A 23,865-nucleotide genomic window follows, 5' to 3' on the forward strand; every position below is an offset into this window, starting at 1 on the left:
TGCACAAATTTGTTTACATCCCTGTTAGTGAGCATTTCTCCTTTACCAAGATAATCTATCCACCTGACAGGTGTGGCATATCAAGAAGCTGATTAAACAGCATGATCATTACACAGGTGCACCTTGTGCTGGGGACAATAAAAGGCCACTCTGAAATATGCAGTTTTGTCACACAACACAATGCCACAGATGGCTCAAGTTTTGAGGGAACGTGCAACTGGCAGGCTGACTGCAGGAATGTCAACCAGAGCTGTTGCCATAGAAATGAATGTTCATTTCTCTACCATAAGCCACCTCCAACGTTGTTTTAGAGAATTTGGCACTACTTCCAACCGGCCTCACAGGGGTGTATGATTTGATTTTGATTTGCCGTCATGTGAGCGATTAGTTTGCTGATGTCAACATTGTGAACAGAGTGCCCCATGGTGGCGGTAGGGTTATGTTATGGGCAGGCATAAGCTACGGACAATGAACACAATTGCATTTAATCAATGGCAATTTTTTTGCACAGAGATACATTGACGAGATCCTGAGGTCCATTGTCGTGCCATTCATCCGCCGCCTTCTCCTCATGTTTTAGAATGATAATATACGGCCCCATGTTGCAAGGATCTGTACACAATTCCTGGATGCAAAAAAAATCCCAGTTCTTCCATGGCCTGCATACTCACCAGACAATGTCACCCATTGAGCATGTTTGGAATGCTCTGTATTGACGCGTATGATAGCGTGTTCCAGTTCACGCCAATATCCAGCAAATGCGCACAGCCATTGAATAGGAGTGGAACAACATTCCACAAGCCACAATCAACAGCCTGATCAACTCTATGCGAAGGAGATGTGTCACACTGCATGAGGCAAATGGTGGTCACGCCAGATACTGACTGGTTTTGTGATCCACGCCCCTACCTTTTTTTTAAGGTACAGTGACTAACAGATGCATATATGTATTCCCAGTCATGTGAAATCCATAGATTATGGCCTAATTAATTTATTTAAATTGAATTATTTCCTTATATGAACTGTAACTCAGAAAAATCTTTGAAATTGTTGCATGTTGCGTTTATATTTTTGTTCAGTATAGGTGTCCCCTCAAGAGGAAGCTTCTTACTGTGACTAATGCCTGTAACATGACCCAGGTTATCACTCAACCAACTAGTGTATACCAAAAGTGTTGGATCTGTGACATCCACTTGTATTTATCATATGTTCACCAATTCTGCAGAGCTTTGCTCCAAAGCAATATCAGTTCCAATTGGCTCTAGTGACCATAACATTGTGGCAATAAAAAGGAAATCCAAAGTAACAAAGGCAGGGCCTACAGTTATTCATAAGAGATCATACAAAATGTTTTGTTGAAGATGTAAATAATGTATGTTGGTCTGATGTGTATAAGGAGGATAATCTAGATGCAGCACTTACATTTTATTCATGCCAATTGTTGACAAACATGCACCTGTTAGAAACTAACTGTGAGAACTGATAGAGCCCTCTGGATCGATGATGAATTGAAAAATATTATGGTTCAAATAAATGATGTAAAAAAGGTGGCAAACAAGTCAGGCTGCTCAGCTGATTGGTTGACATACTGTTGTGACTAAACTTTAAAAATATATATATATCACCAAAACAAGATAAATGACATAAACAACTATGGGAAAATACTTTGGAGCACCTTAAATTATATTATGGGCAGAAAACCCAATTAATCTCCATCATTCATTAAAGTTGATGGGTCATTTATAACAAAACCTTTTGATATAAACAATCATTTCAATGACTATTTTACCGGTAAAGTGGAAAAACTGAGAAGTGAAATGACAACATTGAACAGTGAACCTTCATATTTGTGTTTTAAAGACCTAATAATGAAAGAGAAGGATTGCCGTTTTGAATTTGGTCAAGTTTGTGTGGAAGAGGTGGAACAATGGTTGTTAACCATGAATAATGATAAGCTACCAGGTATAGACAATCTAGATGGGAAAACAATTGAGAATGCTAGCAGACCATATTGCCACCCCTATTTGCCATGTCTTTAACCAAAGCCTAAAGGAGTTTGTCCAAAGGCGTGGAAGGAAGCTAAAGTAATTCCACTGCTTAAACATAGTAAAGCACCCTTTGCTGGCTCTAACAGTCTCCTAATCAGTTTTCTGCCTGTTCTTAGAAAACTAATGGAGAAAATTGAGATTGAACAAGTTAACTACTGACTTTCAGCATGCATATAGGGAAGGGGACTCAGCTTGTACTGCACTGACTAAGATGGCTGATGATTGGCTAAAATAAATGGATAATAAGATGATAGTTGTAGCTGTATTGTTAGATTTCAGTGCAGCCTTTGATGTTATTGATACTCGTTTGTTATTGAAAAAACGAACTTGTTATGGCTTTACATCACCTGCCATCACATGGTTGGAGAGTTACTTATCCAATAGAACTCAGAGAGTATTCTTCAATAGAAGCTTCTCTAACATCAGAAATGTACAGTGTGGTATACCTCAGGGCAGTTGCCTTGGGCCGTTACTCTTCTCTACTTTTTACAAATGATTTGCCAGTTGTATAACAAGAAGCTAAAATTACTATGTATGCTGATGATTATACACTCTACACATCAGCACTTAAAGCCAGTGACCTCACTGAGACTCTTAGCAAGAAGTTACAGTCAGTGTCAGAATGGGTAATTAACAATAAACTGGTCTTAAATAAATATAAAACCAAAATAATTGCATTCTCTTAGATCTAAACCTCAACTGGAGTTGTGCATAAAGGGTGTGACCATTGAACAAGTTGGAGAAGCGGAACTCCTAGGAGAAACATTGGATGGTCAGTTATCATGGTCAAGTCATATTGACAGTTGTTCTGAAGATGGGAAGAGGTATGTATGTTATAAAAATATGTTCTGTGTTTTTGACACAAAGATCAACTGTACTAGTTGTTCAGGCTCTGATCTTGTTCCATCTTGATTAATGTCCGGTAATATGGTCAGGTGCAGCAAAGAAAGACCTAGTAAAGCTGCAGCTGGCTCAAAACAAAGCAGCACACCTTTCCCTTAACTGCACACACAGAACTAACATCAACAACATGCATGATAGTCTTTCATGGTTGAGGGTAGGTCTGTTACGGTGAGCATATTACTGCCACACCGGTGGTCACGCGTCATGACCGCAGTCAAATTCCATGTGACCGTTTATTCACAGTAACTAGGCTTCTCCAAGCGCTGATGCTGCTGATGGTCATTAGTAGCCTACCAAACTTGCTAACTGCCTGGTACTCAGCACTGTATTGTGTCTCTAATCACTCTGACATCAATGCAAATGTAATCGAAAATCAAATCAAACACTTCATGAGAGCCCATGAGCTCATGTTGTGCAACATTTCTATAGGCTATGCAATTGCATGAGAAAGCAGAGTTTTGATGGCTTCTATTAAAAAGAGGAGGATCCCATCAGCTTTCTGTAGGCTAATTGCATAGATGATGTGTATTTTTTCCCCATGCCCCTGTTCCAAGACAGCTGCATGATAATGGTCCATTCTAAATCAAAACTAATTTCACACATATATTATTAAGTATATGTAAAGACAACATTAAATTAAGAATAGTCTGATGGGTGACAATATTAGCATATCACTTGTGAATGATGTATTATCACTTGTGAATGATGCCCAGCATGTGCAGCAAGGCAAGAAACAGCACATTTTCAAATCATAGTAAATATAATAATATAATAATATGCCATTTAGCAGACGCTTTTATCCAAAGCAATTTACAGTCGTGCGTGCATACATTTTTGTGTATGGGTGGTCCCGGGGATCAAACCCACTACCTTGGCATTACAAGCGCCGTGCTCTACCAGCTGAGCTACAGAGGACCACATAGTCACACAACTCACGTAGCCTAGCCCATAGGCCTATATGTTTTGATAAGGTTTGTATCACAACTAAAGTGTCCATATAACTTAAAATTAAGCACATTAATCCGCCTTACAACCGGTGTAGAGCCTAACTGGCATACATAGACAGCAAGTGAGTTTTAAGTTTGGGGAAGATAATTTTCACCATGAAAATGCACCTTTATTATGAAGCATTACATGCATAATCACATTTGTGGTCACTCTTTAGAACAGTGTTTTCCCACTAATTGATTGCATTTTGGAACATTCACGCTTATAGCCTACTGCCGTGCGCGCATTGCTGCGCTTATAATGGGAAGAAAGACTGTAGCCTAATACTGTAGTTTATCAAATTTTCTGATCTGTTGCATCAGCCTCACTGCTTTTAAAAGGTTTTTTGATGCAAGTGGTTGTATTAATTTGGGATCTATCGCATCCCACAACTGTCCCAGAGTATGTTAGGAATATTTATTTATTGCACAGAAAATAATAGGTCAACTTTTGTACTATGCGGAATAGTAGATTGATATAGGCTAGTGCTTTTGCTGTTCGTTAAGCCTAATCATCTTGTTGGCTGACGAAAAGTAGGCTAAATGTGAACAGTTCTTCTAACATCTTCAATATGTGCCTCGGAATTCGATAAGAGGGTATCTCGCAGTTGCGTCCCCGATGTGTCTGTCTTCACTTGTAGCCTACTTCTTAGCTGAGATGCCTGTGAGAAGGACCCGATCACATGACAGGCATTGGCTAATAATAATTTAGATATCTGAGAGAGCCATGTGAGTGAGAGGTGCTTCGAAGCACGGCATCCGGGAGAAGGGAATTATAATTATTATATTCAGCCTAAGGGCACAACGGCCAATTTGGCCGCAAAAGGCATTCATTTTTTAGGGGGCATTACGGCCACACAAGGGGAATGCCACCGGGAAATTCGAGACATGTGAGAATATTATCAAGTGCTTGTCAAATTGTGAATGACAGACTGATGAAGTGTGTGCAGCCTACACAAAAAACTGATCAGAGCTCATGCCTTTCATGCGACTTTTTTCAAATCATTTGCATCATGCAGCCTTAATGGGACTCATCTCGTCCAAAATGTTGACTCAAGTTTGCCAAAAAGCACCTGGAAGCACCTGGATGATCATCAAGACTCTTGGAAGAATGTTCTATGGACAGATGAGTCAAAAGTATAACTTTTTGGATGACATGGGTCCCATTATGCATGTAGAAAACCAAACACTCAACGGTCAAGCAAGGTGGTGGTAGTGTGATGGTTTGGAGAGGCTTTGCTGCCTCTGGACCTGGATGACTTGCCTTAATAGAAGGAACCATGAATTCTGCTCTGTATCACAGAATTCTACAGGAGAATGTCAGGCCATCCATCTGTGAGCTAAAGCTGAAGCGCAGCTGGGTCATGCAGCAAGACAATGATCCAAAACACACAATCAAGTCTACATGAAAATAGCTAAAAAGCAGCACATTTGAAGTTTTGGAATGGCCTAGTCAAAGTCCAGACCTAATCCCAGTTGAGATGTTGTGGCAGGACTAGAAATTAGCAGTCAATGCTTGAAAACCCACAAATGTTAAAGCAGTTCTGTATGGAAGACTGGGCCAAAATTCCTCCAATGCGACGTGAGAGACTGATCAACAACTACAAGAAGCGTTTGATTGGAGTCATTGCAGCTAAAGGTGGCACAACCAGTTATTGTCACGCCCTGACTCAGGGGACACTTAAATGTTGAGTCAGGGTGTGTATATTCTTTGTTGTGTGTTTTCTATGTTTCAATCTATTATGTGTAGATCTATGTTGGCCGGTGTGGTTCCCAATCAGAGGCAGCTTTCGCTCGTCTTCTCTGATTGGGGATCATACTTAGGCAGCCTATTGGCACTAGTGGGTTGTGGGATCTTGTTCCTGGTAAGGTTAGTTGTGTGTCTACCTTAGGACTTCACGTTTCGTTTTCCTTTGTTGTTTTGTCGTTGTGTTGAATAGTTAATAAACATGTACGCATATCACGCTGCGCCTTGGTCTGACCCGTCATTAAACGAACGTGACAGAAGATCCCACCAAACGAGGACCAAGCAGTGTGCCCAGGCGGAGCGAGTAGCCATGTCACAGGTGGGCAATTTGTGGTCATGGGAAGAGATATTTGCGGGGAAAGGACCGTGGGCTAAGTTAAATGCCCAGGCAGGAGAGGAGCAACGGCAAAACGGAGGAGGCCGGTCGAGGAGAAAGCCAGAGAAGCAGCCCCAATACATTTTTTTTGGGGGGGGCACACGGGGTGGTTGGCGGAGCCTAGTGTCAGAGCAGAGCCAACTCCCCGTACTCACGCGAGGAAGCGTATGACTGGGCATGCTCCGTGTTATGCAGAGCTACGTACTGTGTCGCCAGTGCGCCGGCACAGCCCTGTACGTCCTGTGCTTGCACCACGCACGTGCCGTGCGAAGATGGGCATCCAGCCAGGACGGGGTGTGCCGGCTCAACGCTCCTGGTCTCCAGTACGCCTCCTCGGTCCCGCATATCCTGCGCCAGTTCTACGATCTGTATCGCCAGTGCGCGTGCACAGCCCAGTGCGTCCTGTGCTGATGCCTCACACATTCTGTGCGGAAGTAGGCATCCAGCCAGGACGGGTTGTGCCAGCTCTCCGCTCCAGACCTCCAGTCCGCCTCCACAGCCCGGCCCGGCCTATTCCTGCTCCCCGCACCAAGCCAGTGGTGCGCGTCGCCAGCCCGGCCCGTCCCGTTCCTGCCCCTCGCACCAAGCCAGTGGTGCGTGTTCCTAGTCCGGTCCGGCCCGTGCCTGCTCCTCGCACCAGACCAGTGGTGCGTTTGTCCAGTCCGGCACGGCCCGTGCCCGTTCCACTGGTGCCTAGTCCGGCACCGGTCAGCTGCTCCACATCCGGAGCCAGAGCAGTCCGCTCCACCGGTGCCCAATCCAGCTCCGGTCAGCGGCTCCAGTCCAGACCATGACGTCAGCCCCTCTCCAGGTTCGGGGTCTCCCACACCAGGGTCCAGACAGGGCCTGGCGTATCGTGGGAGGAAGGAGAGGGGAAGCAGCGCGCCGAGGTCCAGACCAGACCAGGGGCGCAACAGGGAGGCGGAGAGTGGGAGGTCGTCACGCCCCGAGCCGGATCCGCCTCCAAGGCGGAATGCCCACCCGGCCCCTACCCTGTTATGTTTATGTTGTGCGGTCGGAGTCCGCACCTTTGGGGGGGGGTACTGTCACGCCCTGACTCAGGGGACACTTAAATGTTGAGTCAGGGTGTGTATATTCTTTGTTGTGTGTTTTCTATGTTTCAATCTATTATGTGTAGATCTATGTTGGCCGGTGTGGTTCCCAATCAGAGGCAGCTGTAGCTCGTCTTCTTTGATTGGGGATCATACTTAGGCAGCCTATTGGCACTAGTGGGTTGTGGGATCTTGTTCCTGGTAAGGTTAGTTGTGTGTCTACCTTAGGACTTCACGTTTTGTTTTCCTTTGTTGTTTTGTCGTTGTGTTGAATAGTTAATAAACATGTACGCATATCACGCTGCGCCTTGGTCTGACCCGCCATTAAACGAATGTGACAGTTATTGAGTGTAAGGGGGCAATTACTTTTTCACACAGGGGGATTGGGTGTTGCATTACTTTGTTTTATGAAATAAATGAAATAAGTATGTAATTGTTGTGTTATTTGTTCACTCAGGTTCATTTTATCTAATATTAGGTTTTGGATGAATATCTGATAACATTCTGTATCAAAAATATGCAAAAGTAGAGAAAATTAGAAAGGGGGCAAATACTTTTTCACAGCACTGTACATACAGTGCATTCGGAAAGTATTCAGACCCCTTCCCCTTTTCCACATCTTGTTACGTTACAGCCTTATCCTAAAATGGATTAAATAAAAAAATGAATCTACACACAATATCCCATAATGACAAAGCGAAAACAGGTTTGTTGATTTTTTCCAAAAAATCAAAATCAAAAATATAAATACCTTATTTACGTAAGTATTCAGACCCTTTGCTATGAGACTCGAAATTGAGCTCAGGTGCATCCTGTTTCCATTTATCATCCTTGAGATGTTCCTACAACTTGATTGGAGTCCATCTGTGGTAAATTCAATTGATTGGACATGATTTAGAAAGGCACAGACCTGTCTATATAAGGTCCCACAATTGACAGTGAATGTGAGAGCAAAAAGCAAGCCATGAGGTTGAAGGAATTGTCCGTAGAGCTCCGAGACAGGATTGTGTCGAGGCACAGATCTGGGGAAGGCTACCCAAACATTTCTGCAGCATTGAAGGTCCCCAAGAACACAGTGGCCTCCATCATTCTTAAATGGAAGAAGTTTGGAACCACCAAGACTCTTCCTAGAGCTGGCCGACCGGGCCAAACTGAGCAATCGGGGGAGAAGGGCCTAGGTCAGGGAGGTGACCAAGAACCCGATGGTCACTCTGACAGAGCTCCAGAGTTCCTCTGTGGAGATGGGAGAACCTTCCAGAAGGACAACCATCTCTGCAGCACTCCACCTATCAGGCCTTTATGGTAGAGTGGCCAGATGGAAGCCACTCCTCAGGAAAAGGCACATGACAGCCCACTTGGAGTTTGCCGAAAGGCACCTAAAGGACTCTCAGACCATGAGAAAGAAGATTCTCTGGTCTGATGAAACCATGATTGAACTCTTTAGCCTGAATGCCAAGCATCACGTCTGGAGGAAACCTGGCACCATCCCTACGGTGAAGCATGGTGGTAGCAGCATCATGCTGTGGGGATGTTTTTCAGCGGCAAGGACAGGTAAACTAGTCAGGATCGAGGGAAAGATGAACTGAGCAAAGTACAGAGATATCCTTGATGAAAACCTGCTCCAGAGTGCTCAGGACCTCAGACTGGGGCGAAGGGTCATGTTCAAACAGGACAACGACCCTAAGCACACTGTCAAGACAACGCAGGAATTGCTTCGGGACACGTCTCTGAATGTCCTTGAGTGGCCCAGCCAGAGCCCGGACTTGAACCCGATCAAACATCTCTGGAGAGACCTGAAAATAGCTGTGCAGTGACGCTCCCCATCCAACCTGACAGAGCTTGAGAGGATCTGCACAAGTGTGCCGAGCTTGTAGCGTCATGCCCAAGAAGACTGGAGGCTGTAATCGCTGCCTAAGGAGCTTTAACTAAGTACTGAGTAAAGGGTCTGAATAGTTATGTAAATGTAATATTTCTGTTTCTTTTTTTTAAATATAAATTTGATAACATTTCTAAAAACCTGTTTTTGCTTTGTCATTATGGGGTATTGTGTGTAGATTGATGAGGGGGAAAAAAACAATTTAATCAATTTCAGAATAAGGCAGTAACATAACAAAATGTGGAAAAAGTCAAGGGGTCTGAATTCTTTCAGAATGCACTGTAGCCCACCAGACACGCCACTATGAGTTTCTTCACGATACCCATACCAAAAACAGATCTAATGCGTCGCTCAGTTATGTATAGAGCCATATCATCGTGGAATGCTCTGCCACCAGAGGTTACTCAGGCAAAACGCAAGTTTAGCTTTAAAAAACAGCTTTAAAAAAACGATTGTATCACAGCTCCTCTCCTCTTTCTAAAGATCTAATTTAACTGTACTATATATAATAATGTGAATATGCATATATGAATAGTGTATATTTTTTTTGTCTCTTGGTGTCTTTCCTATATACAGTATAACTTATTTTATTTAAATTTTATTTTTTAACGTTTTTGAATTTTATGTAATATCTTATGTTGTTCTTGTCTATTACTGTTCTGTACTTTGTCAAGTATTTGTACATTTTATGTGGACCCCAGGAGGAGTAGCTGCTGCATCTGCAGTAGCTAATGGGGATCCTAATAAACTCAACTAAACTATCTACATAGAACATGTATTCGTTCCACAATCCTCACATAGGCCCCTTAATACAGAGGTGAAACAGCCGCAACACGACTCTATTACTGTTCAACCAATGGTCCAAACATGAAGACATTCACACGGCTCAATGAAAAATTCAATCAACATCGTGATGCAAATTTGATTTAGGACGGCGCCGAATGATCCCTCGGCGTTCATCTTCGGCCTGACAGGCCTAGTTTATTCTCCCCTCCTCTCCCTCCTTGTCATTAACCGAGCCGAAACAACAAGCAGACTTTGAATGATATGTAAAGAAATGTATTTTGTTTCCCGGGCTCTCTCTCATAGGGGCCATGAGCTACGACAGGGCCATGTTAGGAAGAACATGACAGGAGCGATAAGTGAAAAGAAATATGCCACAGGCTGCCTTGTGATTACTTTCTCATTATTATTGCGGACCAGCCTTCCACCAAGGCCATAAAACAGCACAGTGAGCACGTGCATGCTACTGGTTGAAGATGTGTCCCAAATGGCACCCTATACCCTACATACAGTAGTACACTAGGGCCCCTAGGCATCTGATAAAAAGCAGTGAACTATGTATGGAATAGAGTGCCTTTAGGAACGAAGCCTGGGATAATACCGGAAACCTGCTCCCATTACCATTCCATCCAGTACCGCCTCAGATCAGTGGTTCTCACATTTGTCTCACTCCATGCCACTGCTTAAAGTATCTGGATAGAGTGAAACGACATCAGAAATAAATGCTGATTTGTGCTGATTAATTAGTCAAATTGTAATGCTTGGTGCTATGATGGCAGTGCAATGTATGGGACGTGCATGGAATGGCTAATTAACCACATATTAACACAAAAGTTGACATGCATGTTTGGAAAGAGAATAATACATGTATTGTCATTCATTCACTATTCCATTCCAACAATAGTTGCCAATTAAATTGAAATTAATTTCAAAATGATCTCACAAGGCTGATGTATTGTTTACATTTTCCATAAAAACATTTAACATGAGTCTAACTTCGTCCATCATAAGATGGCTGCTACTACAACCAAGTCATTTAGGTGAATACATTTATGTATACTTTAGCATACATCATATTAAAGTGTGAGCTCCACCATCAACTAGGCCTACGCAGCGGCCCTTTGCGCTGTGCGTTTAGGTTGACTTGTGCATCGTTGATCGTCAGTCTGTCACCCAAGTCCTCAGCCTCTCAACCATGCACCACGGTGACTGTGACCTTATCACAGTGGTGCCACAGCAACGTCATTAGCTGTTGTTCTACAGGAAGAGCAAATATGACCAGAAAACTAAACGGAGGGAAATGCTTGACTAAGCACTCCAGTTATCTCATTAGCATTGGCACTGTAGTCAATGTATAAAACATGAAGTGCACACTCATTTAGTGTGTAATTTGACTGAGAGGTGGGGGAACAAGGGGGAGGAGGCGAAATGGAGGGCGCGAATATTAACTATTCTCCCCCCTCTCTCTCTCTCTCTCTCTCGTTCTCTTGCTTTCTCTCTCTTCTCTTTCCCCTGTTTCAATAAGCACTGCCGGCAGAAAAGGGGCCAAAACGTGCTGAGAAGGCAGGAATTAATTCCAATCAGGAGCGAAGGAGGGCGAGAGACATTACATTTAGCCTAGTATCCCCTACTCCCAAGTAGACTCTTTCTGACACACACACAAAACTCTTTCTGTACCTCAAACACTCACACAGGTTTCTCATTTCCTCACAAACTCGCAAACTATTACCTCTGGCGATTGTTATCTTGGGACTGGATTGGGTAGCATTGTCCAAATCTGACCTAGGTAAAAATTTTACCATCAACAAATGTCTCTTCAAATACTACTAACATTATTTAATGTAGTGATGTATGAAGATGAAATCAATGTCCTCCCAAGGACAGGAAATGAAGGCCCTACCACTTTTCCCTATGGACCCATACTGTATCTGGGTAGGTTCCAAAACTCTCCATGATCAGACCTGAACAAAGTCAACATATTTCTGCAATCCAGCACTGCCTTTGCTTCACAAATACACACACACCCCTACCTTCTTACCTATTTGTGAAAGCTCTGCCACACTCCCGATATAGGGCCCTTCCAGGAACTTGGGTTCACTGTCGTTGATATCCTGGACCTTTATGACAAACTCTGACTCGGATTCCAGCAGGTGGTTGGTGAGCCGGTCCCGGGCCTGAGCTCTGAGGGTGTAGTAGCTCTGCTCCTCGCGGTCCAATCGCTCAGTGGCGTGGATGTCACCCGTCAGCTCGTCGATGATGAAGATCGTGCCCGCCCCTTCCCCGGAGATAGTGTACTTGATGTTCCCCTCGCCCTCGTCCGAATCTGTGTGGATCTGTCAATCAAGGCAATCAAAGTCAAGATGAGATTTCATGCTTTTTGGAGGTATACAGCATGTTGTTGAAAAGGTTATATAGAATGCATTGATTTCAATGATTGACAGTTGACACTATTGTGAATGCAGTACTTACATTAAAGGATATGCAGCTGTTTTTATCTGAATATCAAATTATTTTGGGTACCTTAGTGTGATTGTTTTCAATTAAAATGATAAAAAATAAAATAAAATAAAAGCTTCTAAACAAAGAGCAATTTCTCAAGCAAGAGTTTTGCTTGTACTGTCTGGGAGTGTGTCATGAGCACTCTCTCTCCCTGGTAGCAACATTAATTGCATTCAATTATCTTCCACTCTGCTCACCTCCCTCTCTCTACTCAGCCTAACTAGCTCCACCTGCCCTGCTCTGCTCTTGTTACCTGGCCAGCTGCACTGCATTTCCCACTCACCATCCTCACCTTGCCTCACTCTGTTCTAATTACTCTGCCAGCTGAACTGCATTTCCCCACTACCTCTCCCAGTATATCAAGCCCTGGTTTTCAGCCAAGCCCTGTCAGATCGTCTTCAAACCCGGACCAGTAACCTGCCTGTCTGCGCTCTGACTCCTGTTTGTGATACCCGATCCTTTCTTGACTGCCTCCTTGTTCTACTGCCCCGTCTATCCCAACCTGCCTTCTGGACCTCGACTACTCTCCGATCTTCAGCCCCTCCGGTAACTCGTTTCTGCCTTCTGTCTCTCACCACGATATTTGCCCAGCCCTGATCTGTACTTCTGCCTGCCATTCATATTGCTGTTGTGTGTGTGTGTTCCCCCAGGTCTCCGACCACCAGATGAGCGTGCCCAGACGTTTCACCACCCTCAGCCCGATACGCCGCTCCATCACTGGGGAACACACACACTAAGCACTTGGACTGGACACCCCCGGACATTTGGTGACCCCCGAGCACAGGTACCCACAGGAGGACCCTGAAAGACCCCTGACACCCCTGGGACTCCTCTTCCCGCCTGTAACCTTGAATAAAGAACTCTGAATTTGAACTTGCGCTCTTGGGTCCTCTTCTGTTCGTGACAGAACGATCTGACCATCATGGACCCAGCGCACTCCCTGACCACGATGGAGGAAGAGCCAGAGAGGACTGCCCTACAGCGACTGGAACGCTCTGAGGGAGACATAAATCGGATGGCTGGCGACATCGCTTCCCTTCTCCAGCTATTCAACCAGCAGCAACAACAGTTCCAACTGCAGCAACAACAGCTAGCCCAAGCCCTGCAACTACTCTCAAGCCCGGCTACTCCACCTGCACCCCCCTGGTCCTTTTGTTCCTGTACCACCGATACTCCTTCATCCCTCCGCTGGAGGTCCCAATGCTGCAGGCCCGGCAGTGCTGCCACCAGATCCCCACGCTCCTGAACCAAGGATTGGGAACCCGGAACGTTTTGATGGCAACCAGAAGCAAGTAAGACCATTCTTGAGCAGCTGCCGAATCCAGTTTGCACTACAGCCCAGGACTTTCTCAACAGAGGGAGCCAAGGTGGGGTATGTCATCACACATCTCACCGGTCGAGCTCGGTTGTGGGGAACGGCGGAATTCGACCGGCAAACCCCAGCCTGTGCCTCCTTCAGTGCCTTTGAGGAGGAGATGTTAAAGGTCTTTGACCTAGGCTCGCCAACAGCCGAAGCGTCACAAGCTTTGCTCACCATCCGTCAGGGCAATCGGACAGTGGCAGACTTCTCCATTGACTTTCGTACCCTGGCCAGTCAAAGCTCGTTTAACCCAGAGGCACTGGTGCAAGCCTTCCTCCATAGCCTGGCGGACTATATCAAGGACGAGCTTGTTTCCCATGACCCGCCCTCAACGCTTGATGCCGCCATTGACCTTGCCGTTCGCATTGACCGCCGTATACAGACCCGGAGGAGGGAGAAGGGCCGTCTCAGTCAACCTGCCATCCGTACTCGGGTCGATACCGCTTCTGTCCAGCCCCTGCCTGTCAAGTCCCATAGCCAACTCAATCAGCCTGAGCCCATGGAGATTGGCCGTGCCTCTCTGACTCCCGAGGAGCGTCGGCGCCGTCTAAGCTCCAACCTTTGCCTCTACTGTGGTGGCGAGAATCACCGTGTCGCTACTTGTCCGGCAAAAGCCGCAGCTCACCAGGTGTAGGGGAGATCCGGGTGAGCTCAACAAGCCTTCAGTCTCCCTCCATCCGAAAGACCCTGCTTCATCTCCGCCTTCAGCTTTCTGACAAGACTCATACATTGGCCGCCCTTGTGGATTCCGGAGCCGAAGCAAACATCATGGACCCTGAGCTTGCACAGCAACTGGGCGTGAACCATCATCAACTGACACAACCCATTCCTGCACGAGCCCTGGATGGGCATCATCTTGGCACTGTCACTCATATCTCCGCCCCCTGTGACAATCCTGCTGTCAGGAAACCACCAGAGTCCATCCAGTTTCACCTCCTACACTCACCTGGCCAACCACTCATTCTTGGATACCCGTGGCTCCGTCAGCACAACCCCCACATCGACTGGGAGACAGGAACAGTCCGTGAGTGGGGAAGGAGTTGTCACCAGACCTGTTTAAGGGGGGCCACCCTGCCCGTTCACCGGGAAGGATCTAGCGCTACCTCCGACATATCCAATGTTCCGGCCTGTTACCACAGCCTGAAAGAGGTGTTCAACAAATCCAAGGCGACATCTCTACCCCCACACAGACCCTATGACTGCGCGATTGATCTCCTGCCTGGCACAGCACCTCCCAAGGGTCGTCTGTATTCACTGTCAGCCCCGGAAAGAAAGGCCATGGAGGACTACATTAATGACTCTCTTGCCTCCGGGATAATTAGACCGGTCGTCTTCCCCCGCAGGAGCGGGATTCTTCTTTGTCGGCAAGAAGGACGGTTCTCTTCGTCCATGCATAGATTACCGGGGTCTGAACGACATCACGGTTAAGAATCGCTACCCACTGCCCTTACTTTCTCTGCCTTCGAACTGCTGCAGGGAGCCACTGTATTCACTAAGCTGGACCTTCGCAATGCCTACCATCTGGTGCGGATGAGGGAGGGAGACGAATGGAAGACAGCGTTCAACACACCAACCGGCCACTATGAATATCTCGTCATGCCCTTCGGCCTCACCAATGCCCCAGCAGTTTTTCAAGCCCCTAGTGAATGATATCCTCAGGGACATGCTAAATACGTTCGTATTTGTGTACCTTGGACGATATTTTAATATTCTCAAAGACTCTGTCAGAACACACGCACCACGTCCGGTTGGTCCTGCGCCGCCTGCTGGAGAACTCTCTTTTCGTGAAGGCAGAGAAGTGCGAGTTCCATGCCAAGACCGTTTCATTCCTGGGGTATGTGGTGACCGAGGGCAGCATTCAGATGGATCTCACGAAGGTGTCGGCTGTCACTTCCTGGCCAGTTCCTGAGTCTCGGAAGAAGTTGCAACAGTTCCTGGGCTTTGCCAACTTTTATAGGAGATTCATCAGAAACTATAGCACAGTGGCTGCACCCCTCACGGCGCTAACCAGCACTAAACAACCGTACCAATGGACATCAGCTGCTGATAAGGCCTTCAATATCCTCAAGACATGTTTCACTTCTGCTCCCATCCTCCAGATGCCAGATGCAGCAAGGCAGTTTGTGGTGGAGGTAGATGCTTCGGACGTGGGAGTGGGTGCAGTGCTTTCTCAAAGAGCAGCTGAGGATGGCAAGATGCACCCCTGTGCCTTCTACTCCCGTCGGCTAACCCCTGCCGAATGCAACTCACGACATTGGGAACCGCGAGCTGTTGGCTGTCAAGCTCGCCCTTGAAGAATGGCGGCACTGGTTAGAGGGGTCAAAGGAACCATTCGTAGTGTGGACAGACCACAAGAACCTGGAGTATATCCAAACAGCCAGGAGGCTGAACTCCCGTCAACAGCGGTGGTCTCTGTTCTTTACGCGCTTCAATTTCACGCTCTCCTACCGCCCGGGATCTCGCAACATCAAACCTGATGCTCTTTCCCGGATGTTTCAGAAGGACGAGACCACCGCCATGACAGCTCCCATTCTTCCCAGCCACTTGGTCGTAGCGGCCCTCACCTGGGAGATCGAGAAGCAGGTCATGGAGGCTCTTCGGGACCAGCCAGGTCCAAGCACCAGCGCCCCCAACCGTCTGTTTGTTCCAGCAAATCTCAGGTCACCTGTGATTCAGTGGGGGCACGAATCCCGTCTGGCCTGTCATCCCGGCATCACTCGCACCCTTCATCTGGTCCGCCAGCGGTTCTGGTGGCGGGGGATGAGACGGGATGTCCGAGAATTCATCCGAGCTTGTCCCACTTGTAACCGAAACAAGACTCCCAACCAGCCTCCTGCTGGGTTGCTGCAACCCCTACTCATACCCAAGAGGCCCTGGTCCCACGTTTCACTGGACTTTGTTACGGGCCTTCCGCCCTCTGACGGACACACAGTCATCCTTACCATTGTTGACCGCTTTAGTAAGATGACCCACTTCGTGCCCCCTTCCCAAACTACCCTCTGCTAAAGAGACCTCCCAGGTGGTCCTGGAACATGTGTTTCGTATCCATGGCCTACCCCAGGATATAGTGTCAGACCGGGGCCCGCAATTCTCAGCAACCTTTTGGAAGGAGTTCTGTCATCTCCTTGGGGCCACCGCCAGCCTATCGTCTGGATTCCACCCGCAGTCAAACGGCCAGACTGAACGCATGAACCAGGAGCTGGAGAAGGCACTGAGGTGTGTGGCTTCCCAAAATCCCCGGGCCTGGGCTCAACACCTGCTCTGGGTGGAATATGCCCATAATTCACTCACCAGTTCCTCCACCGGGCTCTCCCCCTTTTCAGTGTGTCTACGGGTATCAACCTCCACTGTTTGCCAGCCAGGAGGCGGATGCCACCTGTCCGTCTGCTCTGCGTATGCCCGCGCTGCCGCCGCACTTGGGCCCAGGCTCGCACTGTGCTCCTGAAGTCTGGAACCAGCTACGCCGTCGGTGCCAACCGACGGAGGACCCCAGCACCTACTTACCGGGTTGGTCAGAAGGTCTGGCTGTCTGCCCGGGATCTGCCGCTGCGGGTTGTATCACGAAAGCTGGCCCCTCGCTTCATTGGTCCTTTTCCTGTGCAGAAAGTCATCAGTCCAACGGCGGTCCGACTTCAGTTGCCCGCTTCCATGCGGGTCCACCCCACCTTCCACGTCTCCAAGGTCAAGCCGGTCCATGAAAGTCCCCTGGTCCCTGCAGCTCCGGCGCCACCTCCTCCGCGCCTCGTAGATGGCGGTCCTGTCTTCACCGTCCGGCGGCTGCTCCGCTCTAGGCGAAGGGGCAGGGGGTCTCCAGTACCTCGTTGATTGGGAGGGATATGGTCCAGAGGAGAGGACCTGGATCCCGGCCAGGAGGATAGTGGACCGGACCCTTATCACTGACTTCCACCGACTACATCCTGATCAGCCTGCAATCCGTAGGGGCCGTCCAAGAGGGGTTCCTAGCCGTCCGGCCCGCCCTCTGCTCCTGTCTCAGTGCCTGTCCTGTCTCCCGACCGTGACCCTCCAGCTCCTTCTGAGGATGAGGAGATTCACTCGGACCGCTCGGAGGAGTTCTGACCCGCCGCCTGCTCCCCTCCACCCTCCCGGCATGATGTTGTTCTTGGGACTTCTGGGGCCGTCCCTTGGAGGGGGGTCCTGTCATGAGCACTCTCTCTCCCTGGTAGCAACATTAATTGCATTCAATTATCTTCCACTCTGCTCACCTCCCTCTCTCTACTCAGCCTAACTAGCTCCACCTGCCCTGCTCTGCTCTTGTTACCTGGCCAGCTGCACTGCATTTCCCACTCACCATCCTCACCTTGCCTCACTCTGTTCTAATTACTCTGCCAGCTGAACTGCATTTCCCCACTACCTCTCCCAGTATATCAAGCCCTGGTTTTCAGCCAAGCCCTGTCAGATCGTCTTCAAACCCGGACCAGTAACCTGCCTGTCTGCGCTCTGACTCCTGTTTGTGATACCGATCCTTTCTTGACTGCCTCCTTGTTCTACTGCCCCGTCTATCCCAACCTGCCTTCTGGACCTCGACTACTCTCCGATCTTCAGCCCCTCCGGTAACTCGTTTCTGCCTTCTGTCTCTCACCACGATATTTGCCCAGCCCTGATCTGTACTTCTGCCTGCCATTCATATTGCTGTTGTGTGTGTGTGTTCCCCCAGGTCTCCGACCACCAGATGAGCGTGCCCAGACGTTTCACCACCCTCAGCCCGATACGCCGCTCCATCACTGGGGAACACACACACTAAGCACTTGGACTGGACACCCCCGGACATTTGGTGACCCCCGGAGCACAGGTACCCACAGGAGGACCCTGAAAGACCCCTGACACCCCTGGGACTCCTCTTCCCGCCTGTAACCTTGAATAAAGAACTCTGAATTTGAACTTGCGCTCTTGGGTCCTCTTCTGTTCGTGACAGAGTGGTCTGAGTAGGGAGGAGAAAACTGACAACTAGCTGTTATTGACAGAGAGGTTTGGAACTCTTTTCTTATTGGTCTATTAATTAATTTACCACCTGGTGATGTCACCAGGCAGGACAACATTTCAGGCGGTCTTTTCAAACAGATCTTACACTAAACAGGCATTATCATCATTTTCACAATTTCACAGTATTATTCCAACCTAATAGTGTGGAAATATATATAATTCACAGGAAAATCACATTTATGACTGCACTGGGCCTTTAACAACATCAGAGAAGATTAACAGAAAGAGAGAGATAGTTCTACATAGCTACCGTCGATAAACAATTCCATACTTCAAAAGAACATGACATGTTCAAAATGTCAGATTCTAAAACAGCCTTGAACCTGCCAATCCCAACATGTTTATTATATACATTTGCAGCACTTCACAGTATGCCCTTTATAGAATGGTCAAGGCTTTGCTCTTTCTTTTATGTCAACGATTTTCTATCTAGTCATCAAGAAGCAAAGTTCCTATTTCACAGCCAGGAAAAGAGGGAAGAGGAGAAGCCATCACCTCTCGGTAAGGCACTCCCGAGTGGTGCAGTGGTCTAAGGCACTGCATTGCAGTGCTAGCTGTGCCACTAGAGATCCTGGTTCGAATCCAGGCTCTGTCGTAGCCGGCCGCGACCAATTGGCCTAGCGTCGTCCAGGGTAGGGGAGGGAATGGCCGGCAGGGATGTAGCTCAGTTGGTAGAGCATGGTGTTTGCAATGCCAGGGTTGTGGGTTCGATTCCCACGGGGGGCCAGTATGAAAAAAATAAAAAATAATGTATGCACTCACTAACTATAAGTCGCTCTGGATAAGAGCGTCTGCTAAATGACTAAAATGTAAATCATCTGTACTATGACAAAAGAAACTGCAGCGCTACCTATGATTTACACAATGACCACATCGTGTGCCCTTCACAGAATAGGGGCCCCTTGAATTAGAAGATCAAAGTCATTTCTATAGATTGTTAAAGGTGCAACACGAACAAGGTAGGGGCCATTCTTTTTGGTTAAAGAGCCCTTATAAATCTGCCAAAACTGCTATTAATGTGATGAAAATACATTCTAGCAGTCCCCTATATACCCTTTGGCTTCATTGCACATCCGAACTGCTACTCCCTCCCTATCTGAAATTAGAACGCAGGACTCGGGCTCCATAGCCAGTAGGACCCGTCTTACAAAACAGGTGGGGATTGAGGGAGAAAATGGGAGAAAATGCCCATCTCCCGCGTTAATATTTTATAAAGGCTTAATTAAAAACTGGACTCGATCGCCCTTGCTGGGGTTTTCATTAAGTATTTTTCGTAAAATGGGGGAATAATGCAAAACCCAGCCTTCATATTCCTTTTTCTTTCTTCCTTCCCACTCTTTTCTTTTCATTTTGAATAGTCCCCAAGTCAAGAAAAGGAACACTCGGAGAGAAAATATACTCTTTTTGGGGGTATCAATATTTCAGCAATAATAAAATAAACTTCCATAGCCCATACGGTAGAAAGACAGTAGAAAGCTCTCCAATATCTGGAGGGATAAGAAATACTATATTTTCTCTTTGCCTGCCTTCACATTGTCTGACTGTCTTTGATCAACTTGAGACAACTTAATGCAATTAAGGCTTTCAAGAATATTAGAGTAGATCCGGAGATAAGAATCAACAGTGATGCCATATGCATCATCCAAACACATACACAAACATATTTTAGAGAGCCTGATTACTGTAATGTGTTCAGTGAATGTGAAAGGGTTTTCTACCATCAAAGTCCAGATGCAGTACTTTGATATTTGCTCTCTGATCACACGTACTGTTTGCATACAAACACCCACACAAACGTCATGCGCACACACACACACACACACACACAACACACACACACACACACACACACACACACACACACACACACACACAAACACACACAGACAGTATGGCACCATATATGGAACCATTTTACATTTTCCCAACAAACAAAAACACATTTTGTGGTGACCAGGCACACGTCGCAACAACGCAGCACAAATGTGATTTTTTTTCACACAGATCACCCCTTCAGGCTCAATGTGTCCATCCGTCAGTCTGTCCTCAGCGGAGTGACTCAAGCCGTGGCTAAGCTGTGGACTTCAAACAAAAGATCAAAGCCAGGGCTTCACTTGTTTAGCAATCATAACCAGTAGCAATGTCAACACGCCATTGCTAGCTAAAATCCCCTGCAACCAAACAGTAGGTCACCGTCCCAAATGGCACCCTATTTCCTATATAGTGCACTACCTTTGTCCAGAGCCCAATCAAAAGTAGTGCACTAAATAGGGAATATGGTGCCATTTGGGACACAACCTAGGCCTACAGTAAGCGTTCCCGTCAAGAACAAATAGGAGCTGGAGAGGTATTTATCAAAACAATGGTGTTGGCACTTGGCAGACAAACATACAAAGTTGGGACAAAACAATTACTCATAATTAATAACGTCACCTCCCACTCAGAGGGAAATAGGAGCTTTGTCCTGAATGGCATCACATAGGGCTCTGGTCAAAGGTAGTGCACTATGTAGGTAATAGGGCAACGTTTGGGAAAAATACATGCTTTGCTGCTTCAATAGTCAAATCTATCATGCACCTTTGGTCAACACTCAAATATATGCTGCCTGCTTCCTCAGCAACTAGTTTACATAAAATGTCACGCAGACAGGCAGGCGAGTGCCAGACCCAAGCCGTGTGAGGAAAGACCCCAAACAGAGTCAAGAGTTGGCCTGAAGCACCGTGGTTGGCCTTATATCCTCCTTCCCTAGCCATGTCACTGAATCTGACAGTGACAATACTCACATACACACACAAAATGCAGGCACCCACACACAGACAAAAACACACACGCACATATGCACAAACACACACAGAGACAAACACACACACAGACAAAAACACGCACACACAGACCGAGACAACTACACACACACACATTCTCTCTCTCTCTCTATCTCACACTCTCTCTCAAACATACATAAACACCACACACATACACACAGACGGGCACACAGACACGCGCACGCACACACACACATACACACACATACAGACTGCACATTGACACTGGGCAAGCTGAGGGCTGACTCAGAGAAAGAGCAGGGGTGGATGGAATATGGAACTGCCCTGCCAAGTAGGGGTCCGCACACTAACAAATACCACTGGTGTTGTTGTTCACTAGTTTACTCCAATTAGGGAAGGGATGGTGGGGTTGGAAAGTAATAAAGGGAAATATATATTTTAAAAGGATATGTATTTGTGTATGTATATGTGTTTATATGTACGTATGTGTATGTTTATGTATATATATATATATATATATATATTGTGACGTCACGAGAGGCTACACAGCTTTCAGCGGGATTGCTCAAGTAGTGCAAGGAGACAAGGTTCAAACAAAACAAGGATTTTATTATAGGTCTTGGGAAATTAACGAAAATATAACAAAATTCTGTTCTCTTGTGGCTCTTTAAGGGTTAACAGTTCAGGGATGTCTCTTCCACATCCAAAATCATAATTCTCACTTCGCTCAGATAACTTTTCCCCAGCCTTACTGTAGTCCACGTTGCAGCTAGTGGCCAACCCAGCAAAAAGTCCTTCCAAATGTCTCTCACGTATTTCCACAGGTGCATATATCCAAAGGTGAGTATTTCCCAAAGGTAAGTATCTCCAAATCCTTATATTCCTCATGGAAGTGGACGTGCAGCACTCTTGTCCTCCAGAGAGCCCAGGTTGGAGACTGTGTCTCTTCACCCCCCCACACACTCCCTCAGTGTGTCTCTTCCCTTCCCAAACCTTCAGCTCATCAGCTCCTCATTTGTTTCAGCTGCGTGGGAAGATTGGCCATAGAGGGGTGGAGTTCCCGACCATACCAGCAGATGGAGCCATAGCTGTCTGGGTTTGCAGCCACCTCAGGGGATGTAACGTCCCTCCAGGACACAGCCTCTCGTGACATCACAATATATATATATATATATGTATATATGTTTATGTATATATGTATCACCTGTCTCATTGAATGAATGGGGGATTTTTGCTCACCGCTCTTTGGTCTTGGCCATAGTGGGGTTTGGAGTGTGACTGTTTGAGGTTGTGGACAGGTGTCTTTTATACTGATAACAAGTTCAAACAGGTGCCATTAATACAGGTAACGAGTGGAGGACAGAGGAGCCTCTTAAAGAAGAAGTTACAGGTCTGTGAGAGCCAGAAATCTTGCTTGTTTGTAGGTGACCAAATACTTATTTTCCACCTTAATTTGCAAATAAATTCATTAAAAATCCTACAATGTGATTTTCTGGATTTTTTTTCTAATTTTGTCTGTCATAGTTGACGTGTACCTATGATGAAAATTACAGGCCTCTCTCATCTTTTTAAGTGGGAGAACTTGCACAATTGGTGGCTGACTAAATACTTTTTTCCCCCACTGTATATATATTAAATTGAATTTAAAAAATACCTCTGGTGTCACTTTGGACTCAGGGCAAGCCACCCTACTGAAGGACATTACAAATGAGACAGGTGATTTGAAGTTGAAGACTAGATCAGATATATACTACATTTGGTGTAGTGAATTGGTATAATCTGAAAAACTGCAGGCAAGCGTGAGAGAAGAAGAAGTCTGTCTAATCAACGGTTTCTGGAGGTCAGTCTAGTCAAGAGTATCTGATGCCCATAGCACTTCCATTCCATTCTATCTAACTGATACGAGCAGACTACTTAAAAGTTCCAGCAATAAAGTGAAATCGTGGACAAGATCAAAAGTATAGTGTGACATGAAGGCAAGAGAGGAGAAAAAGTAGTAATGGAATTAACTGAGCAAAAGAACCCTATTCCTTCACATCTTCCAAATAATGTATTCCCTGATATACGACCAGATCTTCAATTTAAGATTTTACTCCTTCGCTTTCTTCTTCTCAGATTATAGCGCTGTGATTTCCAACCAGTCCACCTTGTTGTGTGATCAAACCCTTCCTAGCAGGGGTGTCAGTTCTGTATGGCACGGTATGGCAGTCGCCATAGCCTAGCTCAAGACAAAAAATCTAAAGTTGGCTGAAATCATTTCAATCCTGATTCAAATGCATTGCTCGGAGAGCAGCTGCCAGCCTGCGCACCTTTTCTCTCACTTTTAGAAAGCAAAGAGCAGAGACAGTGGGCTTGTTCGACATTGCAGCCAGCAGTGCAGGCAACTGCCGACTGACTGATCTACAAAGAACCTTGCGTCATAAATAACGACTCATTATTATTTGTAGATCA

General features: G+C 46.5%; 1 protein-coding gene across 3 annotated transcripts in view; it reads right to left on the reverse strand.

Annotated features, from left to right (window-relative positions):
- The window catches only part of LOC121575579 (cadherin-22-like), a 283,643-nt gene that overhangs the window by 76,848 nt on the left and 182,930 nt on the right, over positions 1-23,865 (reverse strand). For all 3 annotated transcript variants that reach the window (XM_041888768.2, XM_041888769.2, XM_041888767.2), the window contains one exon: positions 11,810-12,104. In XM_041888768.2, the coding sequence (XP_041744702.1) occupies positions 11,810-12,104 (295 nt within the window). The remainder of the gene's footprint in view (positions 1-11,809; positions 12,105-23,865) is intronic.

The sequence above is a fragment of the Coregonus clupeaformis genome, chromosome 10 (genome assembly GCF_020615455.1).
Source record: "Coregonus clupeaformis isolate EN_2021a chromosome 10, ASM2061545v1, whole genome shotgun sequence".
NCBI classification, from domain to species: Eukaryota; Metazoa; Chordata; class Actinopteri; order Salmoniformes; family Salmonidae; genus Coregonus; species Coregonus clupeaformis.